A 13912-nucleotide genomic window follows, 5' to 3' on the forward strand; every position below is an offset into this window, starting at 1 on the left:
TCTATTGGGTCCGTGTAAAACGTGCGCTCCCACGAACACTGACATGTCTCCGTGTTTGGCACACGGAGACACGGTCCGCAAAAAATCAATTACATCTGAACAGATGCATTGATTTTTATGTGTCTACGTGTGTCAGTGTCTCCAGTACGTGAGGAAACTGTCACCTCACGTACCGGAGCCACTGACGTGTGAAACCGGCCAAATAGTGAGAGGGATGGGGATGGAAGGGTCAAACAGGAGATCCACCGGAATATAGAGAGCCCAGAAGGAGAAGCAGAATGGTCCTTACAAGAACATCGCTCATACTGGTGAGTATTTCATTCAATCCTTATTTTAACGTTAATAATAATAATAATAATAATAATAATAATGTTATATAGTGCCAACATATTCCACAGTGCTTTACAATTAAATGGGAACATGTACAGACAATAAAGACCATAAAAAGTAACACATAGTTCAAGAGTTACAGGAGGAGTGATGGTCCAGCTCGCAACTACAATAAGGAAATAGGGGACTCAGTGGGTAGGAGGTGCTTGTCCTGTACGGTCCAGATATCATTGTAATAAATAGGGGCTAGGTTATAAAGCTGCATGATCCGGTCATCAGCCAGTGTCTGTCTAAGTACAGTTACCACATGCTGTTGGGTGCATGGGATGTGGAGACAGATAAATGGGAGGCACCAGATTCTGTGGAAAATTTAGAAAAAGGGAAGAGGGGAGAGTTAGATTAGTGATGTTAGGTGATAGGAACTATTCTTAAAGCCCGCTTAAAAATGTCGGGGTTTGGTATTAGTCGGATCTTCCTGGGTAGAGCATTCCAGAAACCTGGTGCAGCACAAGAGAACTCTTGGAGTCGGAGGTGCAAGGTTTGAATTATGGAGACTGTTAGTCTGAAATCAATTCTAGAATGGAAAGCATGGGTGAAGCGATAGATGAGGGAGAAGATGTAGGGTGGTGCAGAACGCTGAAGAGCTTTGAGGGTGCGAAAGATACGTTTGTATTTTAGTCTGTAGCAGATGGGCAACCATTGCCATGACTGTTTCAGGGTGGAGGCATTGGGGACGTGGCTGGACAGAAATACCACCCAGGACAGATTGGAAAGGAGAAAGTTTGATAAGCGGGAGACTGATCAGTAGTTAGTTGCGATAGTTCAGAATGAATGAAGAGTGACTGTATGAGTTTTTGCTGCTTCAAAGATGACAAAAGGTCGGATTTTGGAGATGTTATTAAGATGTAGGCCATATGAGCAAGTGATCGGATGTAGAGAGTGAAGGGAAGATCTGTGTCAAATTTAACACCAAGACAGCGAACATGCTGCTGGGGAGTGATGGTTGAACCACCCAAGGCAATTGTGGTATTTGATGGCAGGAAACACGAGAAGTTCAGTTTTGGAAGAATTCAGTTTCAGATAGAGAGAGGACATGATGTTAGAGATAGTGGACAGACAATCCATGGTATTTTGTGCTAATGCAGGAGTGATGTCAGGAAACGATGTGTAATAAATCTGCTGATGGTTTGTCCTGTATGGGTTGTGTATAGAGAAAATGGTAGAGGACCTAGGACTGAGCCCTGAGCAACCTCGACAGTAAAGGCCCCGTCTCACATAGCGAGATCGCTAGCGAGATCGCTGCTGAGTCACAAGTTTTGTGACGCAACAGCGACCTCAGTAGCGATCTCGCTATGTGTGACACGTACCAGCGATCAGGCCCCTGCTGTGAGATCGCTGGTCGTGTCGGAATGGCCTGGACCTTTTTTTGGTCGCTAAGGTCCCGCTGACATCGCTGAATCGGTGTGTGTGACACCGATCCAGCGATGTCTTTCACTGGTAACCAGGGTAAACATCGGGTTACTAAGCGCAGGGCCGCGCTTAGTAACCCGATGTTTACCCTGGTTACCAGCGTAAATGTAAAAAAAAAAAAAAACAGTGCATACTCACCATCTCATGCCCGTCAGGTCCCTTGCTGTCTGCTTCGTGCTCTGACTGAGATCCGGCCGTACAGCGAGAGCACAGCAGTGACGTCACCGCTGCGCTCTGCTCTCACTGTACGGCGGCACTCAGTGAGAGCGGGAAGCAGACGGCAAGGGACCTGACGGACACCGAAAGGCGAGTATGTAGTGTTTGTTTTTTTTGGTAACCAGGGTAAACATCGGGTTACTAAGCGCGGCCCTGCGCTTAGTAACCCGATGTTTACCCTGGTTACCCGGGGACTTCGGCATCGTTGAAGACAGTTTCAACGATGCCGAAGTCGTTCCCCTGATCGTTGGTCGCTGGAGAGAGCTGTCTGTGTGACAGCTCCCCAGCGACCACACAGCGACTTACCAACGATCACGGCCAGGTCGTATCGCTGGTCGTGATCGTTGGTAAATCGCTATGTGAGACGGGGCCTTTAGGGGAAGAAAAGGGGGTTTAGGACTGAGCCTTGAGGAACTCCAATAGCAAGGTGAAGATTAGAGGAATAAGAGCCTGCAAAAGATACTATGAAGGATTGGTTAGAGAGATAGGAGAAGAACCAGGAGAGAAGCTTCCTTGAGGCTGATAGTGAGGAGGAGCTGGTGATCCACAGTGTCAATTGCAGCAGAGAGATCCAGTAGAAGCAGCAGGGAGTAGTGACTATTGGATTTAGCTGTTAGTAGATTAGTAGAGATTTTAGTTAGGATAGTTTCTGTAGAGTGTTAGGGTACTGTCACACAGTACCATTTTAATCGCTACGACGGCACGATCCGTGACGTCGCAGCGATCGTATGATTATCGCTCCAGCGGCGTAGACTGCGGTCACACGTTGCAATCACGGCGCTGGAGCGATGCCGAAGTCCCCGGTAACCAGGGTAAACATCGGGTAACTAAGCGCAGGGCCGCGCTTAGTAACCCGATGTTTACCCTGGTTACCAGCGTAAACGTAAAAAAAACAAACAGTACATACTTACATTCCGGTGTCTGTCCCCGGCGTTCTCCTTCTCTCCACTGTGTAAGCGCCATAGCCGGAAAGCACAGCGGTGACGTCAGACGTCACCGCTGTGCTCGCTTTCCGGCTGGCAGACGCTCACACAGTGCAGAGAAGCTGAGACGCCGGAGGACAGACACCGGAATGTAAGTATGTACTGTTTGTTTTTTTACGTTTACGCTTGTAACCAGGGTAAACATCGGGTTACTAAGCGCGGCCCTGCGCTTAGTTACCCGATGTTTACCCTGGTTACAAGCGAACACATCGCTGGATCGCTGTCACACACAACGATCCAGCGATGTCAGCGGGTGATCAAGCGACGAAAGAAAGTTCCATACGATCTGCTACGACGTACGATTCTCAGCAGGATCCCTGATCGCTGCTGCGTGTCAGACACTGCGATATCGTAACAATATCGCTAGAACGTCACGAATCGTACCGTCGTAGCGATCAAAATGGTACTGTGTGACGGTACCCTAAAGAAACCGGATTGTAAAGGGTCAAATAGAGTGTTATCTGTGAGATAGCAGATTTGCCAAAAGTGGACCAAGCGTTCCAATAGTTTAAGAGATGAAAGGGAGAATAGAGACCGGTCTATATTTAGCAGTGCAGTTCTAGTCAAGGGATTTTTTTTTAAGTAAAGAGGTTATGATGACGGCATGTCTGCATAAATATGTAAAGATACCATAAGAAAAACAGAAGTTAAATATTTTAGTAAGGTGAACAGTGACAGCCGGAGAGAGAGACTGAAGGAGATGTGTGGGAATAGGGTCATTGGTGCAGGTTGCAGGGTGAGAGGAAGCGAGGTGCTTGGTAGCTTCTTCCATAAATGGTTCAAAAGTGTAAAAGGGAACTTGAGGTGCATGAGGCAAGGGGATCCAATCTCTGAGTGGATTGAGTGGACATGTCATGAGAGATATTGGTGATTTTTTGTAGGAAAAAAGTGGCCAGAGATTCAGCGCTGAGGTTGGTGACTGGTATTGTACTTTAGTGCTTTCTAGGGAGTGGGTAGCTTTGAAGTGTTTTGAAGAGTTATTTTGGATTGTCGGCTAGTTATGTGATGAGGGTGATGAAGTAACCTTGTTTGGCTGGATGGAGAGCAGAGATATAAGTTTTGAGCATTAACTTATAGCGGATGAAGTCTTTTGCTGAAAGCGATTTTCTCCACTGAAGCTTTTCACGCTTGGAGCACCGCTCAAGAAAACGTGTTTGCAGCGTGTGCCAGGGTTGCCGTCTACTGTGCTGGGTCGTTCTGACTGTAACAGGTACTGCTTCGTCCAGGGAACTTTCCAATGTCTTATTATATTGTGTCAATGCAAAGTCTGGACAGGAGAGGGAGGAGATTGGAGCTAAAGATGACTGTAGATTGTTCATAAGCTGCTGGGTATTGATGGCATATAGATATCTGCATGTCAGTTCTTGACAGAGAAAGAAAGAAGATTGTGGTCAGAGAGCAGAAAGAGGAAGTTAGTAAAGTTGGCTTCAGTTAGATATTTACAGTGAAAACCACAATATTCAGCATTAAAGGGCACAAAAACCTGTCATTGTGAAACACGACTGGCCCACCAAAGTATAAGATGATGTGATTGTGAGTCTAGACTGCAACAAGCCATAACATCAGAACTATTGTAACTCCAATCTAGGAAGGACTTTATATAATTTCTCTTAAAATGTCTTTCCTACTAAAATCTAAATGAATTGCCGCTTCTTTCTAGTAAAGCAACCTCTTACCAGCACTCAGGTTGGAAGAAATAATTTACTCCTCTTTAGGCTTGAGGAGAGAATAATGATAAAGACATGATTAACCTGTAAAAGTACTTAAAAGGCTCAAACAAAAAATATGGTCAAAAGTTATTGATGTAAAACCTGTTCAAAAGACAAAGATACACTGCCTCCACCTAGAGAGAGAAAAGAGTTCACCTCCAGAGTAGCCTTCCTTACCATGACAACGATTAACATATGGAAAAGAGGCAGGAAACATCGGTAGTTTAAAAAAAGTCTTGCATGCTTTTTTTTTTTTTTTTAAAGAAGATAACAAATACTTATGTGCAAGTGTAAAATTCTTCTCCTGACTGTTGATTCACTTGATTGAAATTCAGGATAAGGAGAGAAAAAACTTGCTCTTTAAGACAGACTGTGTTTTGCATTATAAATGTACCTAAACCCCATTCCCATTATCCTTTACCATCCCTCATTTGAACCATTTCCCCATTCTCTTGGTTCTTTCCCATCCCTCGGTTGAAGTTTCCCCATTTTCTTTATCCTCTCCCATCCCTCAGTTGAACTTTCCCCAATTTCTTTATCCTCTCCCATCCCTCAGTTGAACTTTCCCCATTCTCTTTATCCTCTCCCATCCTTCAGTTGAACTTTCCCCATTTTCTTTATCCTTTCCCATCCCTAGGTTGAAATTGATGGACATGTCTTTTTTTCAACTGTACAATGAAACTTTATAACTGAACAAACTATGTCCTCCATGCTATCATTTATTATCTAGGTTTTCAACCTGATGGCCCTCATCTCTTCTGCTGTTCTTCCTGAAGACTACCTATCAGACCTCAATTCTCAGTTGGGATCTAGGGATGAAGAGCTCCCTCTAGAAGCCAAACAGAAATGTCCTGGAAGAAAGTATCGGCGCCTGCCGACCAGTGCGACAGTTGACACCAGACTCATTGACAGTAGCTACATGGAGAGTTTGGTGCAGATGGAGGATATTCACACCCGCTCTCTATCTCCCTGGGATTATAGGTAATATATTATTAAGATCTCCTAAATTCTTGAGTAAAACTGATCAATTTTGAACGTTTTGGGTGCCGCATGAAAATGGACAAGTTAAATGTAGATCGGTTCCCTATAGTCCATTCTTAAGGCTGCTTTAACTGCATTGGCTATGCCTCCCGAAGAAGCGATTTACGCGAAACGTGCGTCGGGGCTTCATTTTGTGGACATCCTGCATTGAAGATAGCACATATGGGTAAGCTCAGCTTATGACCTATGGTTTACTTACATTATTTACTATCATTATCTCCGGGCATGTTGCAATAGGTGCAGGGGGTGGCGGGTGTTAGGGGGTTTTCCTCTGTTGAGGTATCCTGGTCACAGTACCTTAAAATACCCCTGTGTCCATTACATGTGTGCCTGCACTTTGCACTTTATTGCCCGGACTAGGGTTAGGAAACACATATAATAATCAGAGTCTTACCACTATACTCTTAGTACATTGCACGTGTTTACTTCCATGCAGGTGTCTTATGAGTCATACACCTTGTTCTCAAATCACCATTGTCTTTCTTTATTTTTGTATTGTTACCAATAAAGTTACTATTTTTGCATAACTATTGATTATGCTTAGTATTTTTTGCTTTGGGGCATTTGCTCTCTTTTATTTATTTAGTCCATTGGCTATGCAAATAGCAGTATCTGAAGGGTGAGTGCATGACGACCATCGCCACAGATGCCGGAAAGCCGGGAAGTAACCAATTTAGGTAAAGAGGTTACAGTCACACCCAGAACCTGGAGCCTAGGAGGGTCTAAAAGGTCAATTTGTCCTATTCGAGAAGACCAGTATTATTAAAGCCTCATAATAGTTGGGGGCCCTGTTGGAGATTTTGCATTGGTGCCCATGAGCTCTAAGTTATATCATTGCCAGTAGGAGTTTCTTCCTCCTAAATGATGCTACAAGTGACATTTACTCTTATACAGAACTTTGGTGGCCTTGCCAATATCATGTGTAACCACAAAGTCTGATACAGTCCAATTAAGTATTGACAATTAGAGTTGAGCAAATATGCTCGGAACCGGTCACCGAATCTGAATTTGCCATATTCATGCCATATTGGTACCCTTTTCGTGCCGAATTTATGTTTGATGATCGGTTCCGAACATATTCGTTCATTTCTTATCCCATTGACTCCGATGACGTTCATCTGTTTTCGGCGAATATTTCAAAAACAATATTCACCTTCTATGAAAATCGGAACCGAATTTTGAAAAATTCGCTCAACTCTACTCGCAGTAGCAGGCTATGGAACCTACTCTCATTTTTAAGAGGAATAACTAGAAAATGTTCCAGGTATTCATGAAAATTGGTGCCTCGTGGGTACAGAATGCATAAATTTTTCCAATTTTATTTAATTTACTCAACATTATCAGTGGCTTTGGATGACATTAGTTTTCAGTTTATGGAAGTTTTCTACAGAAAGGACCAGAATGTGGCGGGAGCTGGAATGTATTACACCTATTATATGTATTTAGTATTTTTTCTTTTTCTTTAGCCACAACACAGATCCCAACAGATTCCCTTTCGTCATTGCGGAGGCCGATTGTCTGACTTTTGCTTGTGTAGATGCTGATGGCCATCAAAGTCCAGACCTGATCTCCTTCCCCATCCAGCAGGAGGTGATGGTCCTACGACGGGAGAAGAAAGGCTGCAGCTTCTCCTACAGGCTGGAGATGGAGGTGGTGACTCTGGGCTGCACATGTGTCACACCTACCACCATTTATTACTAGTTGTTGTCTGTACAAGTATGGACAAACATCCAAGAGTTCTTGCAAACAAAATAAACCCGTTGTTAACATTTTTGTTAATTGTTTGAATTTTTTATGATTTTTTTACAATAAATTATCAGCATGATGATTCTTTCCTGTGGTCGGTGAAATATAATGAGGTCATTATTTGTTTGGTATATTTTGATTATCTAGATTTTCAGGTAATTGACCGCAGGTTGGCTTATGGTCACCCAATTCTACTACCTTCATGTTTTAGTACAATGAACTAGTCTGCCGCTGCCATCTTCTGGTACAAAGAGTACATTAAGATTATTAGATGTTGGTCCTCTCGGCAATTAAAGCACGGCCAAGGTGGAATATGCCACGGTAGGCATACCATAGTGCTTCTATCGCTGCTTGGAAGAAGGGGTCCAGCTTTGGTTGGTTACATGATGTATAGTAAGAAAAAAAAAGATTACAAATGAAAAACATAACATTTTGCTAGAGGAGTAATAGAAATATGTGCAGTACAATAGACAATCTACTGTAGATGGAACTAGCACTACTTTACCATTGTGGAAACTTACACTGGCGAGCAAAAGAATGACAATGATTGAAATTCTTGACTTTCAGCCTCCATATCTCACCATCCACTATGACTTCCAACAAGAGACTACCATCATTTTATAGACAATCATCTCGGCTATCTGATACATAAATTTGACTTGCAATTATTTTACATATGATTAGTTATGGAGAATCAAAGCGAACGTGTGCGCTGCCGTACATCATTTTTGGACATGTACGCCAACTGAAGATGGACATCCAGACGCCATCTACTACATCTGAGTGTCCACCTCCAGTAGGCACACACAGATGAAAATGACTCACGACAGCGAGCAAGTTCATTCTGCCGGCATCATTATAATAAATAGCCATGTCAGCACATACATCCAAATCCCGTTTTGCAGGGGTTTAAGACGTAAGCAACTACGGGGGCCACCGGACGGGTGTCGGAATGTAATGCGAAAGCACCCTATTCCCCCCTTTGCTCTATGACCCCCCCCAATGTGATGTAGCCACCTGGTAGGGGTAACCAACAGCTTCTTGTTCAGATACTTTCTGTCCCTATGTGATTAGAATGCCTGATTACAAAGAAACCCATGGCCCGTTATGTCAGACCCTTTGGAGCCATATATAAATGTACAGTGATGGGAGCCGCCCATAACTGTACATTCATGGGAAGCCTCTTGTCACATGTGAAAGGAGCCACTCAGCATTGCGCAAGAGCAGAGAGCCACATTGGCGTTGACAATATGACAAGCCCGCAAGTGAAATAAAAAACCCAATGTCTGAATGAGAAGGTACTATATAACTATACAAAGTGATTTTTGGAGATAATTATTGTGGTGTTTGAATTAAAAACAACATGCTGGTGATGTAACGTGCATCACTAACAACACTCTGGAGACGGCTTAGTTGCTAAAAGTGATGTGACATGTTCTCTTTAAGATTGGGGATCTCATAATTTTTGGTACCTGAACCCGCATCTCATTTACCGACCCCCATCTGAGGTCACCGAGAGAGTAACGTGAGAATGACTCGCACCTGGTAAAAACGGATTCTTACTTAGGAAACATGTTAAGTGCTGCGAGACACAGTTTGCTGTAAGGACCAATTTCCATATGGATTACTCCCCTTTACAAGATCTGCCCCATTCTCATGACAAAAGGTCTAGTAACTTTCTTTTATTTATCCCTTTTATGTCTATGTGACTGCATGTACTGTATTATCTTGTCACCTTTGTTACATCTTTGCATATTTTTCTAAGCCCTGAGTAATTGTTAGATAAATTCTTATAGGTTTGTTCCTCTTGCTCTATAAACCGCACCCCTGAAGCCTCGTTTGGCTCAATATTACCAGCAATGGGTGTTCAGTCAGCCTGTAATAAATAGTTGGTGGTGGCAGCTAGTTATTCCTTGGTTATTGCAGAGCTTGGCAATGACTGTACTGGTTTTTATACAGTATATATATATATATATATATATATATATATATGTTGTAGGGGTTTCACTCGCTCAAGTGCGACGGCTGACACTTAGGAGGCACGTTCCATCAAAAGTTCAAAGGTTTATTGTTCCATAAACCATATAGCAAAAACAGAAGACAAATAGCCTTTAGCTTAGGCAAAAGAAAAACAAGTGTCCAATCCTTCAGGCTCAGTCCTGGAGCCTTAACACACTCTGGAGGCTAGCACCTCCACACATATCCACCTGTGTTAAGCACTAGGCTTTCTTTTATAGATCTAACCACTCCCACGGAACCAATCACATGATTAGACATGTGGTTATGACATCACCACAGGTCCTGAAACACATATAGATAGCTATGGTTACATCACAGCGGCAAGCCATCTATGTGACACATATCTCCCGTCGATTAGACACCCTTTAGCCACGCTACATACCTCCCCCTCTGCCTAAAGCCGTGGGGCTTGGCACTTTCCCCCACTAGACAAGGGATTCTTGACAGGGCATCAGCATTACCGTGCAGCTTCCCGGCCCTATGTTCCACATGGAAAGAGAAGTCCTGCAGGGCTAAGAACCAACGGGTGACCCTAGCATTTCTACCCTTCGTTTCCCTCATCCATCTAAGTGGGGCATGGTCGGATATCAGTCTAAATTTACGTCCCAGCAGATAGTACCGTAATGTGTCCACCACTCACTTTATGGCCAAGCACTCCTTCTCTACGACTGAGTAGTTCTTTTCAGACGAGGACAGCTTCCTACTCAGATAGAGAACAGGATGTTCCTCCCCACGTAGTTCTTGGGAAAGGACTGCTCCTACCCCAACATCTGAGGCATCTGTCTGAAGAATAAACTCTTTCTTGAAGTTTGGGGCCATCAGAACGGGTTGCTTACACAGAGCCTCTTTCATTTCTTGGAAGGCTGACTCTGTTTCTTCGGACCATTTAACCATTACTGATTTTGTCCCTTTTAGCAGATCAGTCAGAGGTGCAGCCATTGTGGCGAAGTTTGGGATGAACCTCCTCTAATATCCCACGATTCCCAGGAAGGCTTTAACTTGCTTTTTGGAAACTGGTTTTGGCCATGTTTGAATTGCCTCCACTTTACTGATTTGGGGTTTTATTTCTCCATGACCCACTATATATCCAAGGTACTTAGCTTCTTCTTTACCCAAGGCACACTTCTTTGGGTTTATAGTAAACCCCGCCTCTCTTATAGCATCAAACACCGCTTGGACCTTTTCCAGATGACTCTCCCAGTCCGGGCTAAAGATGACAATATCATCCAGGTACGCAGCAGCGTATGCCTTATGGGGTGCAAGGATTCTATCCATAGCCCTCTGGAAGGTCGCCGGAGCTCCCTGTAGGCCAAACGGCATCCGGACATACTGGAAGCATCCATCTGGTGTAGAAAACGCCGTCTTCTCCTTGGCTTCCTGTGCCATGGGAATCTGCCAATACCTCTTCGTCAAATCCAAGGTGGTTATATACCTGGCGGGCCCAAGCCTTTCGATGAGCTCATCAACGCGGGGCATGGGATATGCGTCGAACTTTGAGACCTCATTCAACTTCCTATAGTCATTGCAAAATCTCCACTCCCCATCTGGTTTTGGGACCAGGACAATTGGGCTCGACCAACCGCTCTTGGATTCCTCAATGACTCCAAGCTTCAACATACGCTCCACTTCCTTGGAGATTACTTCTCGACGGGCCTCAGGAATTCGATAGGGCTTCACGTTCACCCGCACATGTGGCTCTGTCAGGGCCTCGTGCTCTATGACCTTCGTGTACCCTGGCAACTCTGAAAACAGGTCCCTGTTCTTCTGGAGTAACTCCCGGCACTGCTGTTTCTGGGCCTTCGATAGCGTCTCCGCTATAGTAACCCCTCCAACCTCACCTTCTGGGTTGCTTAGCAAAGACGGAGTTACAGACGGCTCTCTATCTTGCCATGGCTTGATGAGGTTGACGTGGTAGACTTGGATTGGCTTCCATCTACCTGGTTGGTGAATTTTATAGTTTACCTCACCAAGCTTCTCTACGACCTCATATGGCCCTTGCCATTTGGCCAAGAACTTGCTCTCCACCGTCGGAACTAAAACAAGAACTCGGTCTCCCGGATTGAACTGCCTAACTCTTGCAGACCGGTTGTAGACCCTGGCCTGAGCTTCTTGTGCCTGGAGGAGGTGTTCTTTCATGATAGGCATCACCTTTGCAATCCTTTGCTGCATCAGGGCCACATGCTCAATGACGCTTCTGTGGGGCGTAACTTCGGCTTCCCAAGTTTCCTTGGCTATATCCAGGACACCTCTCGGATGTCGGCCATATAGAAGCTCAAACGGTGAGAACCCTGTGGAGGCCTGTGGAACTTCACGAATGGAAAACATCAGATATGGTAAGAGACAGTCCCAGTCTCTACCATCTTTCTCTATAGCTTTTCTCAGCATGCTCTTCAGTGTCTTGTTAAATCTCTCAACAAGACCATCTGACTGGGGATGGTACACTGAGGTCCTCAACTGGGAGATTTTCAGGACTTTGCATAACTCCCTCATCACCTTGCTCATGAAAGGTGTCCCCTGGTCAGTCAGAATCCCCTTTCGGCAGATCTGTCCGGGAAAACACATGGACCAACTCGCGGGCTATACTGTTCGAGGAAGAATTTCTCAGAGGAATTGCCTCAGGATAGCGTGTGGCATAGTCCAGGATGACTAATATATACTGATGGCCCCAGGCTGATTTAACTAAGGGACCGACCAAGTCCATGGCAATTCTCTCGAATGGCACCTCAATAATGGGCAATGGCACAAGGGGGCTCCTGAAATGAGGAGTGGGGGCAGTTAGCTGACAAGTAGGGAAAGACTTGCAATAGTTCACTATTTCCCGGTGACACCCAGGCCAATAGAACCTCTGCACAACCCGTTCCTGTGTTTTTTCCACCCCTAGGTGTCCACCCAAGATGTGGGAATGGGCCATATCTAATACCTTCCGTCTATATGGACCCGGCACTACCAACTGCTCTATCAACTCCTCCCTTATTTTCGTGACTCGGTACAACAACTCTCCATTCATCAGAAAATGGGGAAATCTTGTGTCTGGCCCCAGCTCCTGTACAACCCCATTAATAACTGTGACATTATTAAAGGCTTCCCTCAGAGTTGGGTCACTATGTTGGGCAGTCCCAAAATTTTCACCGGTTACCTCTAACTCCAGAATGTCAGATGCAGGGGACACTTCCTCCTCATCCCCAACCAGGACACAAAAAGGAAACCTGTCTGTCTCTGGGTGTGGCGATACCTTTTTAGGGTTCATTGGTTCCTTACTCTTGCTAGCGACCTCAGAACCCTTACCCCTCAAATCCCAAAACAAACAGAAATCCCGACCAATAATTATAGGGTGCAACAAGTCCCGAACGACGCCGACTTCATGGGACTCAGTGCCACACGCCGTTTCAATATCCACCCTGGCTATAGGGTAGTCCTTTGCATCACCATGTATGCACCGCACGCCGACCTTCTTTCCTGGGAGCAGATGGAGAGGGAAAGTGACCCTCACCAGGGTCACTAAGCTCCCCGAGTCTAACAGCGCCGTTACTGCTCGACCGTTCACCTATACAGAACACGCTTGAGGCCCCTCGTTGGGCGGAGAGTTCACACTGCAGGCTGGATATGCATAGTATGAACTATGGCGTCCCATGCTGCAGTCCATCTGCTCAGTGGTCTGGGAACAATGGGCAGCTATATGTCCTGGCCCGTGGCACCTCCAGCAAATAATATCACCCGTAGGGACCTTGGGCACCACCTCCCCCACCCTTTGTGACCTTGGACGCCCCACCCCTTTTTGGGATTCAGCCCCTTTCTGGGACCCCCAGTACGGCATGGGCTGCCTTCCGAAGGAGCCTTCCATCCCTTGGTATCTCTCGACCAGTCCGATCAGTTCATCGGCATTCTGGGGATCACCCTGGGCAACCCAAGTCTGTATGGACCTCGGGAGGGAATGCACAAACCGATCCATCATCACCCGTTCTACCAACTGTGCAGGCGTAGAGGACTCTGGCTGCAGGCATTTCTGTACCAGGTGCAACAGGTCAAACATTTGGGAGCGAGGAGGTTTGTCCCGGTGATAGGCCCATGTTGTGAATTTGGATTCTGGGCTCCCCCGGTGGCCGCTTGTGGAATTGGACTTGTCATCCTCTTTCCTGTTTCACCTGGTTCCATCAGTAGTGGGTGTCGCTATTTAAGCTCATTTCTCTGGTGGTTTCTTGCCGGTCAACAATGTTATCTGATGCCTCTCAGTGCTTGTTCCTGCTTCTAGACTACTACTAGATAAGTTGGACTTTTGTCCATGTTTTGTTTTGCCTATTTGTTCCAGTTCACAGCTGAAGTTTTGTTACTGTGTCTGGAAAGCTCTCGTTGATCAGGGATTGCTACTCTGGCGTTATGAGTTAATGCCAGAGTTTAAGG

The 13912-nt window shown here is 45.3% G+C and overlaps 1 protein-coding gene across 1 annotated transcript; it reads left to right on the forward strand.

The window, feature by feature from the left end:
- Window positions 1–223: 223 nt before the first annotated feature.
- On the forward strand, window positions 224–7562 carry LOC143810222 (interleukin-17F-like). Its single transcript, XM_077293092.1, has 3 exons — window positions 224–308; window positions 5439–5689; window positions 7216–7562. Exons 1-3 carry the CDS (start codon window positions 279–281, stop codon window positions 7448–7450), a joined length of 516 nt encoding a protein of 171 aa, XP_077149207.1. The 5' UTR covers window positions 224–278; the 3' UTR covers window positions 7451–7562.
- Window positions 7563–13912: the final 6350 nt, after the last annotated feature.

Source organism: Ranitomeya variabilis, chromosome 2 (assembly GCF_051348905.1).
Source record: "Ranitomeya variabilis isolate aRanVar5 chromosome 2, aRanVar5.hap1, whole genome shotgun sequence".
NCBI classification, from domain to species: domain Eukaryota; kingdom Metazoa; phylum Chordata; class Amphibia; order Anura; family Dendrobatidae; genus Ranitomeya; species Ranitomeya variabilis.